Source organism: Trachinotus anak, unplaced genomic scaffold, assembly GCF_046630095.1.
Source record: "Trachinotus anak isolate AG129_WGS33_773 ecotype Australia unplaced genomic scaffold, CSIRO_AGI_Tana_v1 ptg000002l, whole genome shotgun sequence".
NCBI classification, from domain to species: Eukaryota; Metazoa; Chordata; class Actinopteri; order Carangiformes; family Carangidae; genus Trachinotus; species Trachinotus anak.
The window spans coordinates 15,202,479-15,226,459 of NW_027273853.1; the positions used below are offsets into that span (position 1 = coordinate 15,202,479).

At 42.5% G+C, this 23,981-nt stretch overlaps 1 protein-coding gene across 4 annotated transcripts in view; it reads left to right on the plus strand.

Moving 5' to 3' along the window:
• Positions 1-11,266: 11,266 nt before the first annotated feature.
• The window catches only part of pclob (piccolo presynaptic cytomatrix protein b), a 57,635-nt gene continuing 44,920 nt past the window's right edge, over positions 11,267-23,981 (plus strand). For all 4 annotated transcript variants that reach the window (XM_071500929.1, XM_071500931.1, XM_071500932.1 and 1 more), the window contains exons 1-9: positions 11,267-11,475; positions 13,050-14,262; positions 14,670-15,521; positions 17,187-18,002; positions 18,130-19,029; positions 19,242-20,219; positions 20,492-21,388; positions 21,679-22,533; positions 22,729-23,943. In XM_071500929.1, the coding sequence (XP_071357030.1) occupies positions 13,315-14,262; positions 14,670-15,521; positions 17,187-18,002; positions 18,130-19,029; positions 19,242-20,219; positions 20,492-21,388; positions 21,679-22,533; positions 22,729-23,943 (7,461 nt within the window). In that variant the 5' untranslated portion in view covers positions 11,267-11,475; positions 13,050-13,314. The remainder of the gene's footprint in view (positions 11,476-13,049; positions 14,263-14,669; positions 15,522-17,186; positions 18,003-18,129; positions 19,030-19,241; positions 20,220-20,491; positions 21,389-21,678; positions 22,534-22,728; positions 23,944-23,981) is intronic.

Genomic DNA, 23,981 nt, shown 5'->3' on the forward strand with positions numbered 1-23,981 from the left:
CAAGTAAGGCCTGGCTATGATTTTTTTCTCACAGTGAGCTGCTCACTGGGACACCATACTCATTCAAATTCTGTCCAGGTCCACCTGAGTCAGTGGGGTGCTGAAGGCATTTGAGAATGGAATTCATGTTGCTGATTTATTCCACATGGCTACCATAGCAACAGGCTCTGAACCAGTTCAGCTCCCCTCCTCATCAAAGCTCCCTCTTCTCTCTCTCTGCCAAGTTTTACCACTGTTACTCTGGCCCATGCGACCCTCCAGCCAATGGTCCCTGTAGCCAGTCATTTATCACATGCTAATGTACAGTATCAGTTTGGTCCTCTTAGTTAAGCTGAAAAGTGTCCTCTTTTCTCCTGGGACTGAAGCTGGCATTTGCTTGCTGGATGGAGTTTCTGACCCCACAGATATATGCCGTCTGAGCAGCTTTGGGAATAGGTGCAGAAATAGAGTTTGGCTCTGGAGCTACACTTGTTTCTTCAAGAGATCATACATTTCACGGTTCAATTTAATGTAATGAAATGCTACAAATCCATTCATTGACACTACAAAGGGATCAAAAGGTCTAAGGCCATCACAATAAACAGGCTCCTGTCCGTGTTTCCGTCATTGTGAGAGCATGCCTACCTTTTTACTCTATTTGCACCCTCTCAATTTTCCCTGCCATCTTTGACGTCCCCACACAGCACATTTTTTCTATCAGGAGCCTATGCACCAGAACGCTGTATTACAAGTGGAGAGGTTATGAGGCAGTGGAAAATAAACACTAGCGCACGAACAGTTCACAAGCCTCTAACACTCTAAATGTTGTCAGTGTGCGCAGAATATTGTGTATGTATATGTGCGCATGTTTTTACAAATTTTGATTGTGTTTGCTGTAATGGCTATGTCTGGGGGGATGGAAGCCCATTAGATATGAACAGATGTCTCTCTCTCTCTCTCTCTCTCTCTCACTCCCTCCTTTGATTTCATGTTATCAGTGAAAAGCAAAGCTAACCTTATACACCTTATTTAGCACACACCCATGGCAAAATATTCCCTTTATATGCACTTCAAAAAGTCTCTTCTGTCTGTCACCCTGACCTGTAAGCTACATATTAAAGCCTCTGAGGAATAAATTGGCGTTCATATTCGGGGTTCAGTTGCTTAGACTTCATTTAGGTCCTCTTTGGACTATGACAAAATTGTTTCGCATTTTTAGTATTTTGTTTAAGCATTCAGACAGAGTAAGCCTTTGTTTTTATCTTCAGATGTTCTCGACACATAGGTGCGACAAGTGAAGGTTAAACATCAAATGCAATCCTCTCCACATTGATAAGTGAACTGATAAGAGGAGGGGATTTACTATCAGTGGTCGCACAGGCAGCAGCTTGCCCTGCACATCAGGTTAGGACAAAAGAGGCGCCCTGTTTGAGGTGATCTGTTTATTTGTAGCAAATAAACATGATGACAACATCCACACAGAGATGAAAGCACAAATAAACAAAGGAACCTGAAATAATATAGACGTCAACGCACTGTTCACGCAAGCAGCGTGCCAACATGTATTATGTGTTATCTCGCTGACACAGCTGTCACTGAAGTACAGTATTCCCCCTCAGCACCCAGTGTATTAAATAATCAGCACCAGGAGAAGCTGGACTGACCCCTGCAAAATATAATTCTGTGGATGTGTCTTTTTTTATCCATCCGTGTTCATAATCTTAGTTTTTGTCCCATGTATGAATTACAAAAGCATGTATGACACCCATGCAATGTAATAATAATAAAAAAAAGAATCTATTCCTTCAGTATGATACTCTGGGCTGCACGTGTGTGTGTGTGTGTGTGTGTGTGTGTGCATGTGCGTGTTTGTGTGTGCCTCTCCATGATCCCTGGGAGGAGTTTGTACTGCATAAAAGATGACTACCACCCATCACTCTCTGATGTTTCCCATGGCTCACATACCTCACAACCTCACAAGAGGCTTAGAGAGGACAGCAGAGAGAATGAGAAAGATGGGAGGCGTAGATCATCTGGCTTTTTCCTACTACTGATAGCCAGGGGAAAGCAGAGAAGGCAGAGTGAGTCAGTGAGAGAGAGAAAGTGTGAAGTGACTAAAGTGACAAGAATAAAGGAGAGGAAAAGGAAAGAAAAAACAGAGGAACATGAAGTGTGTGATGTGAAGCTCTGCGTTCTCATCACCTTGTGGTTTTGCCTCCTATGGTACCAACCAGTCTTTGAATTACATCGCTGCCTGATCTGGCAACCTGAACTCTAAGTCTGCCGGGAGAAGTGGGGCAGGTACCTGATGTAAGTGAGAAACACAGATGCCCTAAAATACAGCGAGAGTGAACATGTCAGACAGGTATAAATGAGTAATGCTGCTTAGTACAGCTAAAAAATAATGAAGGTGTGGCGTCTTGTGCTTTTATGTTTGAAATGCGTCTCCAAGAGAATGCCTAAAAATAAATCACTCTGCACAACTTTGTTTGGGTACATGTCTCTCTGTTTGCATGCATTAAAGTACATTATGTTCGGTGAAAGTAATGCACATGCCATGGGCGTGTGTGGTGCTGGGAGTGCTGCGTCATTAATCTGGGTGTAATCGCTATATTTGTGCAGGGGCTGTTCTCTCCTCTAATCCATCTCTTTATCCCTGCAACGTTCTTATTACATCACTGTGACCTTTGCACTGTGGCAGCCCCCAACAGCTGGCCGTTAAACAACAAATAGCACGCGCAGTCAAGCAACACATCACATATTGGCCCTGCATGCTGGGGAAACCGGGAAGAACAGAAAATGCAGCATTATACACAAAAAGCTGTACCACAATACATATGAGAGACCGTGGTTTCACTTGATCACTTACTAAAGCTTGACTATAAATACAGGGATATGAAAAATAAATGCATTGAGCTCTACTGTCATGCATGCAGTGTAGCAGTAAGGATTCCCTCATATCTATTGTATTGCTGGAGATCCTAAAATATTTTTATAGCTGAAGAAACACATGTATTGAATATTCAAGGAATTGTATTTGATTAGGTAACCAGTATGTTTACCTGTTCTACTGGACTGAGTTGGGTGTTGACTGAGCCGTTCTACTCGACTAATCAATATTTCAATAATGATATTCCCTCTTTCTCTCTCTTTCTCTATCTTCATGTGGATGTGTGCACTGGACCTTATATTTTAAATAGAATTTTATATTGACCAGTTATAATATTTTGAAGAGAGGAAGCCAATGGCTTTCCCCTGCTGCAGAGATGAGATAAGAGATGAGGAAAACAAAGCACAAGATGATCAGTCATGGGCTACAGACTCAAAGCTGCATTGAAAGACACTGCTTGAGGCTGTAAGGTACCAACAGATGTTGCAACTGCAAAGACAAAATTTCTTCCACAGGGAAGGATTTATATGAGTGATCTAATTAAAAGCATTAAGCAGATTGTTCCCCCTTCATGACATTTTCAGAAACAGTCTTCAAAGTGTCTTGTAGTACACTAATACTTTGTAAGTGATTAAATGAGATTTTTCTCATATGTAATACATCCCCGATTAACTCAAAGCTTTTGCCATCCTGCAGTTCTTGCTACATGGACAAATACAGTAGGTAGGGCTGTCAGTCAAATGTGAGCTAATTTTTGTAAATTTGTTTCAACAGTGCATAAACAAACATCATCAAATATCAATATTTGCAAATAATATTCTGGCAAATTGTTCATATTCATATGCTTTAAAGTTTGTTGGAGATTTTCTCAAATGAATTTCTCTCCCTGTCCCTGAACCAAATAAGCTGTGTTTGCAGCACCAGTCGGAGCTGACAGCATTTCATGATAACGTAAAACAAGTCAGCTATGAAATTAATTCCACCGAGGGAATATTACTTTTACAAAGGTCGCAGATACTGTATAGTATGCATCTTTGTCTGTGGCCTATTACAGAATGTTTTAACGCTGAAAATGAACAGGCTTTTCTTTTGCAGAAAACTCAGAAGACTTTTCTTTTTTCCTCTTCCATAGCAATACAAGGGAATTATGAAATATGGATCAGCATGTGTAAGGGTGGGTAAGTCATGACTTCCTTTGCCATTTCTCTGTTGTTGTTTCCGTTTGTAATACTGCACTAATTCATTTTGAGAAAATTTTAATGAACTTCAGTGCACTAGGCTTGGCTGTTGTCTGTACCCTCATACTGTACAGCAGGAACTTTCTATTTATTAAAAATATAAGATGTTATTGAAATTTCAGATTTTCAGTGAAATATACCCCACTCATGTCAAGCTACCTGCGTATCTGTTTCAGCATTACACTGCAAACGTTTCCATTTTGATAATGGAATTCTTGGTATTTATAATTCATAGGTTCACATTTGAGTCATATCAGTTTCAAGTCACATATATTTTCCCCCTTTCAGAAGCACTGTCATGTATGAATGCATGCGTTAGATGGAAGTGGAGTTTTCCCACAGTGCTGGTCCATATCAACATTGGAAATAATAAGAAGAGTCCAGGCAGAACAGAGGAAATTCATGTGCATTAATTATTTATTCCCTAGTTAGAGGTGTGTGAATCAAACTCTTTATACATCATACATCAGCACTGACATTAAAATGTATGAAATCTTTATAAACCATACATGAATAATGATGCACAAACATACATTTGAAACACGCATGCACAATAGGGCGGGATATCACAAAAACAGCTGCATGATACATGGAAGTGCATGAGCAAGGCGCATGTTGAGTTGATCTACACCTGGCAATTGATTTTTTACTCAAAATTTAGCAACCCAGCCAGCTTGCATTCAAGAGGAAGATTTGTTTTACCCAGGTATATGTGCATGGCAGTTACACTTGAAGCTGAGCTGCATTAAATTGAAAAATTATCCTCAAAATGGACTGTTCAAACATTTTATGTGACTCTTTTTTCAGTGAATGCATCAGGAACCAATAACACTGTGTGCATTATAGCAGCAGGCAGCTGGGAGCCTGCGGTTGCTGGTGAATATTTGATGAGAGAATGGATCCTCTCCCTAGGCAGGTTGAGTACAGTGTGCATACTCAATCGTGCACATGAGCACACACAGACACACACACACACACGTACACACACTCCTGGTGGTACGGTTTCTCTGCTGTTCCACGGTCTTACGCCAAGCAGGTGCCAGTGAAGGTGATATCAGAGTATACTGCACAACTCCCTGATGGAACGCACACCAGAAAGTGATGCCCCTTATTATTCATCTTTGAAATCATTGGGACATATGCTCAAGCACACATGCAAGGTCATCTTCTCTTTCTCACTGGTGGCTTTCAAGTGGTAAGAGAGGAATACTAAAAAGACTACAAATACTGGCGAATCATAGTCACCACCATTTGCAGCATTTCACACTTAGAGGACAATATTTTTGAGTGTTTTAAGAGGCTTGATTGATTATTTATTTGCTACTAAAGTGCAGACTTTTCAAATTACTGTGCACTTATGACTGCATTAGCATAATTTAGCATAGAGGGGGCAACACATCTCTGACAACAAAACAGACACAATGCTAACTTTGATGGATTGAAGCGAGTTTAAAGCCTCTGCAAGCTGTTTTTCATAATATACTGAAATGAATGGAAACCAGCCCGAAAGTGGTAAACATAAAGTAAATCACAAATTTGAAACACTATAGTTTAATAATAATAGTAATATAAAAAAAATGTTAGCTGTAAACGCATGAGTGATATGTAAATGGTGAATGGTAAATAGTCTGAGGTGTGGACACCTTCAGAAATGATGGAAAGCCTTAATGAATGGATTCATAATGGCACTGAAATAGAGGTGAATCTGAAGATTTGAAAGGTGCACAGTGCCATTGAAGGCATTTGGGTTTCTTTGAAATTGAAATGTCTACATTACCTGCCTAATAACTGAACAAAGTTGGCTATGACACTGTACACTGGGGAAGCTGGAGTCCACAGGTAGTCTAAAACCCCATCTTCTTTTACACCTCTTCAATTATATACCGCCTGCTGTCTAGACCTTATCACTGCACCCTGCAAACATTCTTATGTCCATCTACCTGCAAAACAGCAAACAACACCATTCACCAAACAGCAATATACTTTTACCTGCATATGATCACCATTATCGGTTTGTCTATACCTCTGGTAGGGTGAATACAAATTTGTCTGTGCACTTCCATCATCTGTTAATATTAGATATTAATGACAACAAGATACAGTATCTTTGATGCAAGAGAGACAGTGAGAACTTCTAACTCAAGGTATTTGCCACTTCCAGTCAAGGACATTACTACATTAGCAATAATGCAGCTGCAGCTCTGCTGTGTTTACCTCCCTTTTCTTTGCATTACTGAAACGGCTTTTCCTGTCCTCACATTCGCCAGTGATTCATTCTCTTATCTTTACCATTTTTATCAATTGTGTGTCCTCATTTCCATTATCAGATGAGATGTATTTTTATCCTACCACCTCTCATTTTTATTCTCTCCCACCCCTCTCTCCTTTGCCAGTCTGACTCCGATCAGCAGTGATTTCCTGCTCACTGATTTGTAGGATTTGGGGGCGTGAACTGTGTTATCCTTAGAATTCTCCCATGACACGGCAGCTGAGGGAGGGGTTGGTAGAAAAAGCGAGATAAGAATAGGGGAAGTAGCGATAAGGGTGTACTCGTGCCTTGTGGACGCTGTTTCTTTAAGAGTATTTTTAGTATGGCAGATAGCAGTGGTCACTCGTCAGGAAAAAAAGACTGGGTGGCTTTAGAGACTTGTGCAGTGGCTGAGCACGATGCTGAGAGAGGAAGGGAGAAGGCAAAGCACAAACCCTGCTCCCTAGTGACGCATAGCAGACTGCCAAGGCCTGGTAACTCTACCTGCGTATCATGCACATTCTAATACAATCAAGTTACCAGTCAATTACATTGTTGGAACGTTTATAATGTGTGACAAAGTACTGGCTTGAATCTGTCCATGAATAAACAGGTGTTCAAGAGGAAAACAGATGCGGAATGAACACTGAACACAAAATCATTTTTTCTCTCCACTTTACTTAATTTTTATTTAAGAGCCAATTACTCAGATAACGAGCCAATATATCCTTGCAGTTTCTATGATACAAACAAAATGGAATATCACGTGACACAAATTATACATCTCCTTAAATACCATACTTTTTAACCAGTTTATAAACTGTTAACTTTAATTTTCTATCTGTCGTTTTAGTGAATTCCACAGGTCTTTTGGTTCCATCTAGAGAGTAGTGTCGTGAGTCCATATTTTCCCTTCCTCGGGGCAGATATGTAAATTTAATGACACTGGCAAAGTGTGTGTGATCAGGTTACTGTATAGATTACATGGTGACCCTGCCAAACACACAGGCATAGAGACCTAGAGACCCAGAGAGGACTGCAATACACCTAAATGCAAGCTACTGCTCAACACTGCTCCGGCACCACTCCAGAGAAAACCATGCCGGGGAAAAACTGCTTTGCCTTCCTCAAGGGTCAGCGTCAGAGGTGTGTGTTTTTGCAAACTATTTCCTTTACCAAAGTACTTTTGGAAAAAAGGCAACTGGAAGTGACTGTTTGGCTGCTGTTGTTGTGAAAGCTGCAGTCTCGTCCACGAGAATTACAGCTGTGGGAGTTAGAGACTGCTAGGCAGCATTATGCTCCTGTGTGCCGGCTTAATTAAAATGACAGCGAGATAAGTACTTCTTCTGAGCTCTGTTTGTTTGAGTTTGTTTGTGCATCAGAGAGCCAGAGAGAGAGAGAGAGAGAGAGAGAGAGAGAGAGAGAGCGAGAGAGAGATGGGTGTGTGGGTGCCAGGGATCAGGCTTGACTATGCAGATACGAATACAAATGGTGTACAAATGTAATGTCTTTCTAATGGTGTTTGCCTGACTGAGAAGAAGGCAGTACTGCAGAAAAGGGAACCACAGAGGCGTCTGGTCAGCTGTCAGACAGTACGTGCCCTCTTGTCTATATTAATGTCTGGAAAATGGAAATCAGGGATAAGTACACTAACAGGTAGCATTAATGGACAGGGGAGATCTACTTGCCTCTTAGCAAGCAGATACTAGGTTCAAACCTGTGTGGGTATCCTCCCACAGTCAATAGAGTTACAGGTTAGGTGCACTGCAAACTCAACTACTAAAAGGACTATTGGTGTGAATGTATTTGTCTATATGTGCCCTGTGGTAAGCTGGTGACCTGTCCTGGATGTATTCCACCTCTCTCCCTAAAGGCTTCAAACCCCAAAACGTTGAACAAGATAAGTTTCTTCCCATGGAGGTCAGCTTTCAGTTTAAGCTGAACAGTACTGGCTTCAATGTGTGATTCATTTAAATGTAAACTGGAAGCACTAAAGGTTTTACACAAACCTTAAGGCCTGTCATTCAACAGGTAACACTCTTTAGTATCACTCCTCATCATTGATAATCATTCATTATATCAGATGCTAGCCCAGCCTTTTCTAGAAGACTGCGTACCTTGACTAAAGACAGCATGTAACACGAAGGAGTGAATGTTGACAGATACATAGCCTATTTCAACAAGCTTCTGGTAAACTCACATCAGCTTTGTGTCTCTATTAGCACTGCTAAGTCACACCACAAAGAAAGAAGACTGACTGACGCTATTCATCTCTTGAAGTTCCTGCTGGGTATTCTGCGTGAATGGACAGGAATAAAAACAACTGATGTTAAAAAGGGCTTTGAAAGAAAATTAATCTCTGTGAATTTACTCTCGACACGACATGGTGAAGCAGGCAATGAAACACACTGGTGAAACGTGTTTTAATATTCAGGCTTTTCAAACTGCTCCCCATGACTCAAATTCTTTTCACTCCTCAGCACACACGAGAGCAGACAGTTCTTTTTGGGGTCAGTTTCCATATCTATGTGTGATGCTGTTTAAGTCTATGATGCTTCAGCTGTGTGAGTGCAGGGTTTAAGTCTGGTCTGGCGTTATCAGCGTGCGTGGGAGAAAAAAAGGATGGTGACAGAGGATATTGTTGTTTTTGCATGTAAACTGACAAGCGAGGAGAGATCAAAAGAAAAGAACATGATGGTGCCGCATCTGGTGATAGCCTGCTGTCTTACAGTCTTACATAACAGTGTTGAATGACAAACACGACGCACTTGTGGAGCAGGATGAAAACAGTTTAACAGCCTCAAAAATGTTAATGGCAAACTTAGATTTTTAGACAGATGCTTGTGTACGGTCATGCGCTTTAAAATAACAAACCAAAGACCCACAGTTAATGCGTTCCTCTCATAAAATGTAGCAGTCCATGTATGTCCACAAAGCATACAGTTACATCTTCCACCAGTAATGACATGTAAGGACATTAGCCAACATTGACACAAGTTCTATTCCGATACCCAACACAAACAGGAAGCAGATCATCACTTGTTATGTCTGCCAAAAAGATTTTCATGTACCAGATTGTGAGGATGAGGTAGATATAAGCAGTCAAAGATTACTTAAAGGATTTCCTGCCCATGTATGAGCCCACAGCAAAGCTGCAGCCTACATCCCCAGATGGAGATTGTGCTGATGAATGTTTCCTGTGCGTGCGTGTGTGTGTGTGTCTGCAAGCCAAATCTGGTGCTTTCCAAACCAAGACCATAGCTATTCTCCCGCTTTCACATCACACATGACGCAACTCTTCCACACGCCCACACACCACTTGCTCTCCATCCTTCCCACACAGCTCACTCATGCTTACCACCTACTGAATAGGAGTTTATCTACTGTATGTGTAAATTTGCATGAGTGTGTGGTGGGGGCATGTGTCTCTTTCATTATTCTAGATTTCCTCTGATGATAAATAATCATAGCTGGTGGATTCTATTTTTATGGCAGAAGGGTGATGTATAGTGGTAAAAACTTTTTTTTCCCATTTTATGGTGCATTCTCCTGTTGCTTTTCAAATAAGTTTCAGATTATATTTTGTAAACCAGTTCACAGAAGTGTTGAACGCAAATGCTTTATTTTAATGCATGGTTGGAATAAGTTGTGAAAACAGTTGTATAAAGATATCAACACTTCTCAAGAATCATGGTCAGTTCATGGTTGGACAGAGGTCTCAGGATGTCTAGTCATCTGGCCTGAGCTGGAAGGAGAAAAGAAAAACGCCAGCAAGTTTTTTATCACTCTGACAGCGACACAGGATAAGATTGCCCAGACTGTCTCTTCAAATCACATCTGCTCTGTGGAAAACCTCTTGTGGGAGAAAGAAGGCCCGTACTTTGTGCCTGTGGGTGTTCACTTCTTATTACACACATCTCCATTCAGTGTTCTATATAAACTAAAATGTGACCAACAGCAACAACCTTTAATTCAGGCCCCAAAGGAAATGTCTAGATGGTGAACATTGGAATAATTGGTGCACCCTAAAGAAAGGCGGCTGGTCCAAAAAGCATTTGTGTATGCTAAATGAAATATGACAGGTAATATGCTATTACCTGTAGACAGTGTATGGCAAGACATTTTTTCTTGACACAATAAATGTATGTGATGTCCAAAATTCACATACATTTAGGAACTAGGAGAATATATTCAGCATGTTGTGCATGATGCAGCAAGTCTGGTGTCCATAGCTGAAAAAGAGGAAGAAATATTGAAAAGGCCATTTTAATGATAATTCTGAGATGTATTGATTTCTGCTGCTTGTGTAACTCTGTATGCTCGCACTTCGACAGGGCTGAAAGACAGATGTTGTTTAAGATGTGTAAGAGGGAGATAGATGATCTGTCTGTGTACTGATGACAACATTTCTTGTGTCATCATATCAGATATAGGCAATTAGCTTAATTCCCACATAGGGGACATATGGCCAGCTCACTCTTAGTGGTGACCTGGTATTCACTGCATATGTGAATACATGGATCAGTGTGTCAGATTGTGTGGAATACCCAGTGTCTACAAGCAATCCACAGAGGAAACGCTATAAGCCTCACTTGTCGAAATAAGTGAACATCATAATAGACTATGATGTTTCCTGACCATCATTTGTATGTAAAATACAAATACTAATGGGAAATGGAATTTAAAGGGATCTGCATATACTGTCTCTGACATCTTTCTCATGGCTAAGCACACTTGGAGCTAAAATCACATCATCTCTCCATAGCCTCCTACTCATGATCATCACAGTGACATTTCAAATATGTCAGCAGTCGCTGAGAAAATGTGCAACACATGCCCGTACGTGGGTAAATCTTAAGGTCTTCGCCGCTGATCACACGTGACTCCGAGAAAATAAATGGCCTTGTCCCCTTTAATTTCAATTTCCGTGCGTGATATATATTGTGATCACCTGTCAGATGCGGCGCCTGCGCACTGGACTGGGAGGCGGAGTGGATGCTGATCGCTCTCGATGTGCTGCCCTGTGCCCTCCATCCCTCGGCGATCAGACAGACACGAACAGGGAAATATCCGAGGAGGTTTTGGGCGAGGATGGGGAGACACATTTGCACCTCATGAAGGTACAATTTCCGTCGGTTTCACCGGAATACCGCGCTTTAGTGTTTGACATTGTGACCGTGGAGGGTGAAGGATGCTCGGCTGCAGGATGGGAGGAGATGAGCGGGGGGACACGGAGCGGATAACAGATGGTATTTCGGGAGATGCCACTGATGACAGGGCTTTTGCTGGGTTTCCTTGCTTGATGTAGGCTGGTTTGAAGTAATTCGCGATTGTAGGCTTCAACATAGAACATTTCGAAATCTGAACAGGCTCTTGGTCAAGGGCACACAAATGGGTGATAATGTGTTTTTTTTTTTAAATCTCCGCTCACCCGTGCGCTCGGAGCTGTCACCACCTCGTAGCCTCCGCAGACTTATGTTGTCAGCTTATGAGTGGTCGGGCGTAATGAATGCTGCTTTTTCATTAGGACAAAACGCTGTTGGAAACATCAGATCCACTTATTCGCCGATGGGTGTACGATTGCTGATAGTGGGCTGAGCGTAGTAAACGTTAATCCAGCTGTTACATATAGAAAGACAGTTGCTCGGCACAGACCCGTACTGCCCTTCATGCTGCTCTCATAGGCAAAAGGAAAGTATCAGTATTCACTTCCCATGCATTATTCGATGGGCCCCTACCCGGATGTGCCTGCGGTTTCTCCAGAGAGAGCGCTAGATTCCTTGTGTTTACTCGTCCTCTTGCTGCTGTAAAACATGTCCTGCATGAGATTGCTCACTCCCCGACACTCGGTGCCATTTGCGTGATGTAAGATATGTGGAAAACCCGACGATGTAATGAGCAAAGGAAGTAGAATTCTTTCCACGGTGGAAGAAGAACAGTCATTTGGACCTGTAAGTCCACCTTGAATGTTCAATCGAATTGGGTTTCTAGTAGCCAGATGTACTGAGAGTGGTGTGAGGCTCCTGTGTTTCACATTGGTCCGTGCTGTAGTGAGTGGCTGTGAGGGATCTCCGTGGTTTGTTCACGCTGTGATCAACAGAGCGGCTCTGGCCCTGTCCATGGTCCTGAAAGCAACAGTCGGAGTAAATCAGAGCGAGGCTGAATCATTAATGGATTTCTCTGTATACAGCCGACGACTACCATGCAAATGATAATCGTTTCAGCCGGGATGAAAGCAAATTTTATTTATCAGGCACTGTGGTGTGCCACAGACGAGTTTCTTTACATTTACAGTGCATTCAAATGTAAATCCCCCTATTGTAAAATATGCAGTTTAGGGATTTAGATACAGATGCACCCTTCTGATGTGAGAGTAAACCACATGATATTATGTAACACATTGATTCTCTCCTAAGTTGATTACATTTCTGTCTTAAAATGGATAAGGAGGATCACTTAGCCTATACAGTGAATCAGTGGATGAATGATTTTATGTTTTGTTTTTTTTCCCCCCAACCCATTATACTTCAGTATGCTCTCTTTATTTTGTTTTCCAGGCAGCATATTGGCTCAGACAGTGGGCTACTGTAAATGATGTTCACAAGTTCTCTCATTCTTTTTTATTTCCCCTCTCTCTTGTCTTGTGCTTTGTCACCTTACACTTCTTATCTCTCTCTATTTCTCATGCATTTAGGAAGTCTGGTGTAGATGCTGAACCAGACGAGAGCCCAGGGAGCACCAGCAGCAGTAGCAGTAGCAGCAGCACTGGGGCTGTAGATGCCCTCTCCACAGCTCCAGCCCCAGCTCCCCCTCAGGCCTCTGTGGGAGAGCCAGAACAGAGAGGTGACAGCTCCTGCTCTGACTCTGACAGTCCTGTAGAGTCCAGCTCCTGTGAGGAGGAGGAGGAGGAGGAGGAGGAGGAAGAGGAGGAAGAGGAAGGGGAGGAGGAAGACCCCACTATGTTCTCTTCAAAGTTCCTGAGTGGGGCCAACCCCCTCAATGCTGTGTCCTCCGCTGTGAATAAGTTTGGTTTATTTGGAGATGATGGGGAGGGGGATAAAAACCAGAAAGCACCTCCCCAGCAGGGGGGGAAGACATCTGATGAACAGCAGCCAAGAGGAGGCCCTGGCAAAGGCCCTCAACAGCAGCAGGGACCCCAAAAATCAGGCCATGGCCCCTCTATGCAAAAGAGCCAGCCACCTCCTAAACAAGGATCACCACAGCTGCATGGGAATGGACAGGCTGGACCCCTAAGCAAGCCTGGTGGGCAACAAGCTGCTCAAAAGGCAGGGACACAGCCTGGAGGCCAGCTTACAGGAGAGCCACAAAAACCTAAAGGCCCGCTACAACAAGGTTCACCGAAGCCTGTAGCTCAACAGCAGGTTCCGCCGAAGACAGGGATGCACCAAGGGCCTGCTAAGACTGGTGCACAGCAGCAAGAACCTGCAAAGAGTGGGATACAAGGGTCCACAAACGTTGGGCCACAGAAAACTAGCTCACAGCAAGTGTCACCTCAAGTAGGACAGCAACAGCAGAGGTCACCGAAAATTGGACAGCAGCAACAGGGTTCACCTAAAGTTGCACAGCAACAACAGGGTTCATTGAAGGTGGGACAACAGCAGCAAGGTCTTAGGACTACAGCCCAGCAGCAGTCCTCTGACAAGTCTGGGCCTCAGCAACAAGGCCCTAAGGGACCTGGTACACCTGGCCTGTCCCATACAGGGTCTTCATCACCGGGAGCAACAAAAACTGTATCTCAGTCAAAAGCAGTAGCTAAGCCCCTTTGCCCAGTATGTAAAACAACAGAACTTAATATGCATACCAAGGAACCACCTAACCATAAAACCTGTACCCAGTGTAAGAGTGAGGTGTGCAGCTTGTGTGGCTTCAGCCCTCCAGACTCTGATGTAAGTAGCAGCATTTTGCTTTTGTATCATTTCTTTTATGTTCTTATTACGATTCTTTGTTCAAATTGAATGTGCATGTGTTTTATGTTCATTGTTCTCTTTGATGACAATTAAATGTTTTCGCCATTTAATGCATGGATTCATTCAGCATGAAGCTGTATATACAGTATGATTTAGATTTACTATTATGCAAAGCACCATACCTACAGTATAATATAATTTTGATTATTATACAAAATTCCCCACACTCTTAGTCTGTCTTGACATAACATAAAATTAGCAATGTTATAAAAGTTATTTATGATGCTATTTTACTCTTTTTTATGAACTGTATGGATCCTTCTCTTGAACATTTTTGCATCAATATTTCATCATTGTCAAAATGTGTTAATCTATTTTTTGTATAGGGGCGTGAGTGGCTTTGTCTTACCTGCCAGATACAGAGAGCTCAAGGAACTTCTGAACCACCGGGACCTCCCATGAAAAAGCCCGTGCCCAGCAAAGTTTCTCCTGCTCAGAACCAGATGCCATCTTCTGCTGCACCTGTCAAAAAAGAGACGTCAACACCAGGTTCACCTCAGAAAATGCATTCTGCATCGGCCAAAGTGCCAGCCAAGAGTGAAGCTGCTAAAGGACCAGAAAGTCAAAAACAGGCTAGCCCAGCATCTGTTCAGAAAATGACACCAGAGACCCAGAGATCATCAGGGTCTCCAAAACCAGACCAGGCCGGTCAAATTGGACGCAAGCAAAGCAGTGCCACCCCAGCTCCCCAGCAGGAGTCAGGAGGTTTATTTGGCTTTGGTGGTGCTAAAACTGAAGCTGCAAAGCCACAAGAGTCAGTGACTGGGAAGATGTTTGGTTTTGGTTCCTCCATTTTCAGTTCTGCATCTACTCTGATAGCCTCAGCTGTTCAAGATGAGCCAAAAACCACACCACCAGTTTCTCCCAAAATGCAGTCTTCAAAGGAGACCAAATCACCCCCTGTACAAAAATCGGACCAAGACAACAAACAAGAGCAACCCCAGCAGGCAAATTCTTATCCAGCTGGACAGGCCAAAGTGGACAAAGCTCCATCAGAGACTCCAAAGGCAGCAGCAGTCTCCCACAATGCTCCTAAAGCTGGCCAATCCACTTGTCCACTCTGTAAAGTTGTGCTCAATGTGGGCTCGAAGGATCTTCCTAACTACAACACTTGCACTGAATGCAAAAGCACTGTCTGCAACCAGTGTGGATTTAACCCCATTCCAAATGTTAAAGAGGTAAGACATGTGATATTGATTGAATTAACTAATGAATGAACAGGACTGAAGAAAGAGAGGAGAGAAATTTGACATTTGTTCACAAAAATTTCACATACATACATAGTTGTAATATATGTATAATTATAAATATATATATAATAATTTTATAATTTTGGAGGTTAATTGCTGCGGTCAGATTAGTCTCTACAGAACCTGTCAGATGGTCCAGTCTGGAAGTTAAGTTCCCTTTTGATGTTCAGAGTGGTTGCTTAAATAGTTAGTTTTCATTCCTTTGTTTGGAGAACTTTTACTCAAACAGGAGAGCGCATAGATGAATTGATGACATGGCAAAAATCACTTGTTACAGTTACAGAGTTGTAGCCCAACTTGTGACAGAGGAATAATTTAGAAATTACGTAATTGTAGGAATGGATAAGTTATACCATGTTGGTATAAACTACATACAAATTAAAGAGATATTTGTCTTTTTTTTCCTTGTGCAAACCTGTTACAAAGTCCAATCATTGGGGTAAAGTTGCAATGTTGTAAAGCCATTTTAATTACATATCATACTCACACTGCCTCTAGTCTCTAAACCATGAGTGGGTCTGTGTGTCAGACCATTCGGCCAGACCTGTCAGACAAGGCGTTCACTTACATATAAAAGCAGGTCTCTACATCTCTGGTGTCACTGTCTTTCCTTTAATCTTGCTGCTCTTAAAAGTAAAAAAAAAAGATGAATAAGAGATCATTTGTTTTGTAATAATATTAATGTTATATAGAATTTAAAGATAATTGTTCATCGATGCTTTGAAAACTGTTTATTCACTTATTTGTTGACTGTCACAATGTGTTAAATACTGTTGCTGGAGTTCAGTAAAAGAGACCGACATTAAAAACTGTATGCAAAAAAAACACGCAGACACACACCATGTACAGTACACACATACACACACAGGGCTTAGCTTGTAGGGAATACCACATATGGGCTAAATGGACATGGCATCTTCCAGGCTATCTGAAACACAAAGGACTCGACACTTGACTCCGTAATTCAATGCACAGTTAGTACGCTACCTCGCCAAAGACAGTGCAAGGCTACTTGATCTTTTGATACTGCTTAAACTAATGGCTAAAGCAGTGGTGAGCCAAGATCAGGATGGAGAGATCCTTCTGTGCATTTTGCAAGCAACTGTGAAAGTAGATGTCGGAGTCTAAACCACTGAAACACCGTCATTACTGTCATTCAGCTTTATAATTTGTAAGTTAAACAAGCCACAGGTGGAGGGTGTTTAGTTTTTCATGAGCTTACTCTCGCACTTTTGTGATAATAGAATTAGTGGATTGAATTAAACTTTAAACACATTCAATTACATACAAATTTCTGGTATGCAGTTTTCTTAAATAGTGTGTTAAATAGTGGATTCTACCAAAAGCACAAACAAGGACTAAGCTTGGTTGTGTCTTTCTCACATCATACAGCTTATCAAGATTGCATATGCCTCATCAGTCCCAATATTTGGAACAACTCAATCCTGCCTTCATCTAAATTGCTGTAACTAACCGTCTAGAGAGTCTGCTCACTGTCTTCCATATGCATGAAACACTATTGCCTTGTAATTGTTTGTATATTGTATATTTTTTACACCTTTTGCATAATTTGTTTATTTGTTCTTTTTTAAGGGAAAGGAGTGGCTTTGTCTAAACTGCCAGGTGAAACGAGCTACTGGAGCAATTGAACCTCAGAAGGACACATCTTTGGTAAATTCTTCAGTAAAAAAGACTACTCCAGCACAGCCGCCACTACAAAGAACTTCTGCACCAGGCTCTCCTCAGAGGAAAGGGTCTACACCGGTGGCACAACCAGCCAAGGCTGAGGCTGCTAAAGGACCAGAAAGTCAAAAACAGGCCAGCCCAGCTCATGGTCAGAAAACACCTCAGGAGAACCGGAAAACTGGTCCTCAGAAACAACCAGACCAGACAAGCAAAACTGCACAAAAACAGGGAACTGGCACTACAGCTACACAACAAGATTCAGGGGGCTTCTTTGGTTTTGGTGGTTCTAAAAGCCAGACAGATGCTGCAAAGCCAGCAGTGTCAGGGAAGATGTTTGGTTTTGGTTCCTCCATCTTCAGTTCTGCATCCACTTTGATTTCCTCAGCTGTTCAAGATGAGCCAAAAACTACACCACCAGTGTCTCCCAAAATGCCTGCAAAGGACTCCAAACCCCCCACTGCCAAGAAACCAGAGGAGGAAAAGAAACCAGAACAACCCCAGCAGGCCAAGGTTCCTCCATCAGTACAGCCGAAAACAGACAAACCTCCATCAAAGCCGCCACAGCAAGCACTAGTCATTTCCAAAGGCCAGTCTACCTGTCCTCTCTGTAAACTGGAACTCAATGTGGGCTCTAAAGATCCTCCTAACTATAACACCTGTACAGAGTGCAAAAACACTGTCTGTAACCAGTGTGGATTTAATCCCATGCCAAATGTTAAGGAGGTAAGATGATAAGAATATTTTTGATTACAGAAAAGTTACCTGAACTTTAATTGTTTTGTTATGTTATGTCTTTTTATCAATAATATAATAATTTACATTTACTTATTAATTGTTTGCTCTGATATAGGTGAAGGAGTGGTTATGTCTCAACTGCCAGATGCAGAGAGCACTAGGAGCATCTGAGCCTCCTGGAACTCCCATGATGAAACTACAGGCCTCACCAAATAAAGTCACTGCACCTGCCAATGCCCTAAAGAAGGAAACTCCCCCACTAGATAAACCTCAAAACAAAGACATTCCAACAACTGCTGAATCTAAAATAAAGGAGATCTCTGCACCAGGCTCTCCCCAGAGGAAACCACCAACATCAGCAGAGCAGCCAGCAAAGGCTGAAGTCATGAAAGGACCAGAAAGTCTGAAACAGGTTGGCCCAGCTCCTGGACAGAAAACTCCACATGAGGGCCGGAAGAAAGGTCCTCAGAAACCACCAGATCAAAGTCAAGCTGGACGTAAGCAGAGTGATAGTGCCCCGACTACACAAGAGGAATCAGGAGGGTTCTTTGGATTTGGTGGCGCGAAACCTCAACCTGATGCTGCAAAGCCTGCTGAATCACTGGGTGGAAAAATGTTTGGCTTTGGTTCTTCCATTTTCAGTTCTGCATCAACTCTGATAAACTCAGCTGTCCAAGATGAACCCAAACCACAAGTTTCTCCCAAGATGCCCACTGCAAAGGAAACCAAACCACCTCCTGCTCAGAAACAAGAGCAAGAGAAGATACTAGAGCAAGTCCAACAGCCCAGGGCCTCTCCATTGCTACAAACCAAAGTAGAAAAAGCTACATCAGAGCCTCCAAAGGGTGCAGCTGCTTCCCCAGCTGTTCCCAAGGCAGGACAATCTACCTGTCCACTATGTAAGGTGGAACTCAATTTTGGCTCTAAGGAACCTCACAACTACAACAACTGCACTGAATGCAAGAACACTGTATGTAATCAATGTGGATTTAACCCCATGCCAAATGTTTCAGAGGTAATAATTGCAAATATCCCTCAATTTACTTTGAAATTATAGTAAAATACAAAACTGTAAATTATAAAAGATATAACAAACATATGACAAACCATAATTGAGGAGGAATACACCATAAACTCTATAAAGTACATATTTTGATGTAGAGATGTGATTGCATGCAGGTGTTGTAAATGTTTCATATTTTAATTTCACATATTTTCTTGTTGCAGGTAAAAGAATGGTTATGCCTGAATTGTCAGATGCAGAGAGCTCTTAGCTCATCTGAACTCACAGGACCTCTTATGAAACCTCATGTTGGAACTAACAAAATTTCTCCAACTGCTGTAAATCAGGAAACATCTCCAAATCAAATAGAAACTCTTAAGAAGGAATTATCGAAATCCGACGCACCTCTGAAGATGGAGACTTCATTGCCTGATACAGTTCAAAGGAAGGGGAGTTTCACGCCAGGCTCTCCTCAAAAGACACAGACCACAGCAAAAACACAGGCAGCTAAAGGACCAGAAAGTGACACACAGGCTAGTCCAACTCCTGTTCAGAAAACTCCTCTGGATGTCCCAAGGGCATCCGGTTCTCAGAAACCAAGTGATCAGGGAAGTCCAACTGTACAAAAACAAAGTAAGGTGACCCCAGAGACACAGCAGAAATCAGAAAGCCTGTTTGGATTGAGTGGTTCTAAACCAGGGCCTGATACTTCAAAAACAACCGAGTCCATGACTGGGAAGATGTTTGGCTTTGGTTCCTCCATTTTCAGCTCTGCATCCACTTTGATATCATCTGCTGTTCAAGAAGAGTCACGTAATACACCACCAGGCTCACGTAAGATGTCTGCACCAGCACAAGTGTCTCCCAAGATGTCTGCCTTTCCCAAGATGTCTCCAAAAAGTACACCGGCAGTTTCTCCCAAAATGTCACCAGCAAGAGAGCCCAAAACTGTTGCTCAGAAGGCAGAGCAGGAGAGGAAACCAGAGGAATCCCTTCAGAGCAAAGAGGACAAAGCTCCATCACAGCCACCAAAGGCAGCAATAGTCTCCCAAACGCCTCCTAATGCAGGCCAGGCCACCTGTCCACTGTGTAAGGTCAAGCTCAACATCAGTTCCAAGGACTTTCCAAACTACAACACCTGCACTGAGTGCCAGACCACTGTCTGTAACCAATGTGGATTTACCCCCATGCCTATAGGAAAGGTAAGTGAAGGAAAACATCAACATCATCTGGGACAAAATAAGTTCTTTCTATATATACTGCATACATTTAGACTATATTTTCTATCAGCACAAATTTAAAAGTATTTCATCATTTCATCATTGATCTATGATCTGTGACCTTTTTACAATGACATCATTGACATGTAGTGTAGTTTTAAAAGAGTCTGTTCTTCTAAATACTTAGATTGTTGTGAATTACTGTAATTTCCATTTCCAAGGCAACACATAACCAGATGCCTACTGTATTTTAGGTAAAAGAGTGGCTCTGTCTCAACTGTCAGATGAAGAGAGCAGTTGGTGCTTCTGAGCCTTCAGAGCCTCCCACAATGAAATCCCAAGCATCACCAGGTAAAGTTTCTTCACCTGCTGCAGCCCAGTTGAAGGATTCCTCCAAACCAGCTACACCTCAAAGGAACGACAGTCCAGGCCGTGCTGTACAAAAGAAAGAGACTTCAGAACCAGCCTCACCACAGAGAAAACAGTCTATATCATCAGTGCAGTCAGGCAAACCTGGAGGTATTACAGCATCATTGAAACAGGCCAGCCCAGCACCTGATCATAAAACACCACAGGAAAAACAGAAGACTGGTCCAGAGATACCACCAAATCAGGCAAGCCAAGCTGGACGTAAGCAGAGTAATGCCAGTGCAGCGACACAGCAAGAGTCAGGAGGATTCTTTGGCTTTGGTGGTCCTAAATCTCAAATTGATGCTGCAAAGCCTGCAGAGTCAGTGAGTGGGAAGATGTTTGGCTTTGGTTCTTCCATCTTCAGTTCTGCATCTACCCTGATAACTTCAGCTGTTCAGGACCAGCCCAAGACCACTCCACCAGTTTCTCCTAAGATGTCTCCTGCAAAAGAGATGAAATCCCCTGCTGCCCAGAAGAAAGAAGGTCAGAAGAAGCAAGACCAACCCCAGCAGACCAAGACACCCCCAACAGTACAGACCAAAGTAGACAAAGCCCCATCAGAGCCTCCAAAGGCTGCAGATCTGCAAGCAGCTGTCAAACCAAGCCAGTCTACCTGTCCACTCTGCAAGGTTGAACTCAACATTGGGTCGAAGGATCTGCCAAACTACAATACCTGCACTGAATGCAAGAGCACTGTCTGCAAACAGTGTGGATTTAACCCTATGCCAAATGAAACAGCGGTAAGACTAGAGATAACAAATATATTTTTTAATAGTTTTATTTCACTGCTGACTTGCTCTAAAGTTACACCACATTTCCTCTTTCTTAAAAATGCCTCTCAGTGGTTCTTGATTATGGTCAAATTATGCAAGCCTTTGTTCATTACTTTATGATATATAAAACATTGTAATTTACTCTTTGTTACTAGCTTTATTGTGTAACATGCTGAAAGAAACACTGGGTAATTATAATTATACACAAATTACCAAACAGTATATAATAGAACCTTTTTTTTGTTTTCTTTGTTAAGGTGAAGGAGTGGTTGTGTCTCACCTGCCAGATGCAGCGGGCCATAGGAGTAGCACAGCCTTCAGGAGTGGCTTCTGTCAATTCTCAGATACATGCAAAGCGTGAAAAGAAAGATATCATCAGCCCAGCTGAAAGAGAAAAGAAAGAGTCAAATGAACCGTGTTCACCTCAGAGGAAACCATCTGAAACAGCACAGCCAGTGACAGCTGAGGGTGCTAACAGGACAGAAAGTCAGAAACAGGACAGCCCAATTCCCTCACAGAAAATGCAGCATGAGCCCCAGAAAACATCAGGTCTTAACAAATCACCAGACCACACAAGGCAAACTGGACGTAAGCAGAGTAATGCCACTGAAGCAACACAACAAGAGTCTGGAGGCTTCTTTGGCTTTGGTGGTCCTAAATCTCAAATTGATGCTGCAAAGCCTGCAGAGTCAGTGAGTGGGAAGATGTTTGGCTTTGGTTCTTCCATCTTCAGTTCTGCATCTACTTTGATAACCTCAGCTGTTCAGGATCAGCCCAAGACCACTCCACCAGTTTCTCCTAAGATATCCCCAGCAAAAGAAATCAAATCCCCTGCTGCCCAGAAGACAGAAGGTCAGAAAAAGCCAGAACAACCCCAGCAGACCAAGAAACCCTCAATGGTACAGGCCAAAGTGGACAAATCCCCATCAGAACCTCCAAAGGCTGTGGCAGCCTCCCAAAGCATTGTCAAACCAGGCCAGTCTACTTGTCCACTCTGTAAGGTTGAACTCAACATTGGGTCCAAGGATCCGTCTAACTACAATACCTGTACAGAATGCAAGAACACTGTCTGCAACCAGTGTGGATTTAACCCTATGCCAAATGTGTCAGAAGTAAGTAAGATTCACTCAAGATGTATGTATCAATAATGTATATTCCATATATCTACATTTTTTAATGATATTTACTTAAAATCAAATATACAAATCCATTCTGCCTTTGGTTGTACTGCCCTATACTATAATTGCGTCATTCAAACTTGAATGTGTTGCAGACACACTTGCTCAAAATAATATGTTTCCCCACAGATGAAGGAGTGGTTGTGTCTGACTTGCCAGATGCAAAGAGCTCTCGCAGCAACCGAATCAGTAGAGTCTTCACTGATGAAACCCCAGGCATCACCTAACAAAGTACCCACAACTGCTGCCACCCGAGAAGACACCACTGCCAATCAAAACACAGATGTTACTTCCACACAAAAAGCAGAAGTGCCAGACAAGAAAGGAAAGGACAATCCGACACCAGGTGCACCACAAATTAAAGAAGAAAATAAAACCCCATTTCAAATGGATATCCCCCAATCATCAACCACTGTCTCACCTGTTTCAAAAGAGACCCCTGGTACTGTTTTAGCCCCAACAAAAGATGAGAAAACTGGATCACCACCTACCAAAGAGGTTCAAACCTCCACTGCACCTCCCATGAAAGCAACAGTATCTGAAGTTTCAGACTTCAATAAACAACTGCCTGCTCATATTGAAACTTGTGTTCAGAAAAAGAAGGATCTCACGCCACCAAGTTCTCCTGCAACAAAAGTATCAGAAAAGAAAGAGGAAAAAGCTGAATTAGTTCAGAAATCAGCTGATCAACTTGTCAAGTCCACTGATGAGGTAAAGCCCCTACAAACCCTAAACAAAGAATCAAAAGAATCAAACCTTGTTGAAACATCTCTTGCCAAATCTGCTCCTCCAGCAGCACAGCAAACACATCAAGAATCAGATCGGTTCTTCAGCTTTGGCAGTCCTAAATCTCAGCGTGCTGCCTCACAAACTACAGAGGCAGTGACTGGGAAGATGTTGGGTTTTGGGTCATCCCTTTTCAGCTCAGCATCCACTTTAATAACATCTGCAGTTAAGGAGGAGTCCCGCACAACACCACCAAGTTCCCGAAAAATGTCTGCCCCAGCACAAGTCTCCGACAAGATGTCAGCATCTCCCAAGTCCAGTCCCCCAGTTTCTCCGAGGATGACTTCAGCAAAGGAGGCTAAAACTCCTTCTGCTCAGAAACTACATCTGGAAAAGGCACCAGAACAGCCTCAGCAGGCCAAACTGGACAAAGTTGCATCAGAGCCGGCAAAACCAGTAGCCTCCCAAGCTTCTATTAAAGTGGGCCAGTCTTGTCCACTCTGTAAGGCAGAACTTAATGTGGACTCCAAGGATCTACCCAACTACAACACCTGCACCGAATGTAAAACCGATGTCTGCAACAAATGTGGATTTAGTCCTATGCCAAATGTAACAGAGGTAAATGACTAAATACTTATCTTCCTGTGGGATTAATT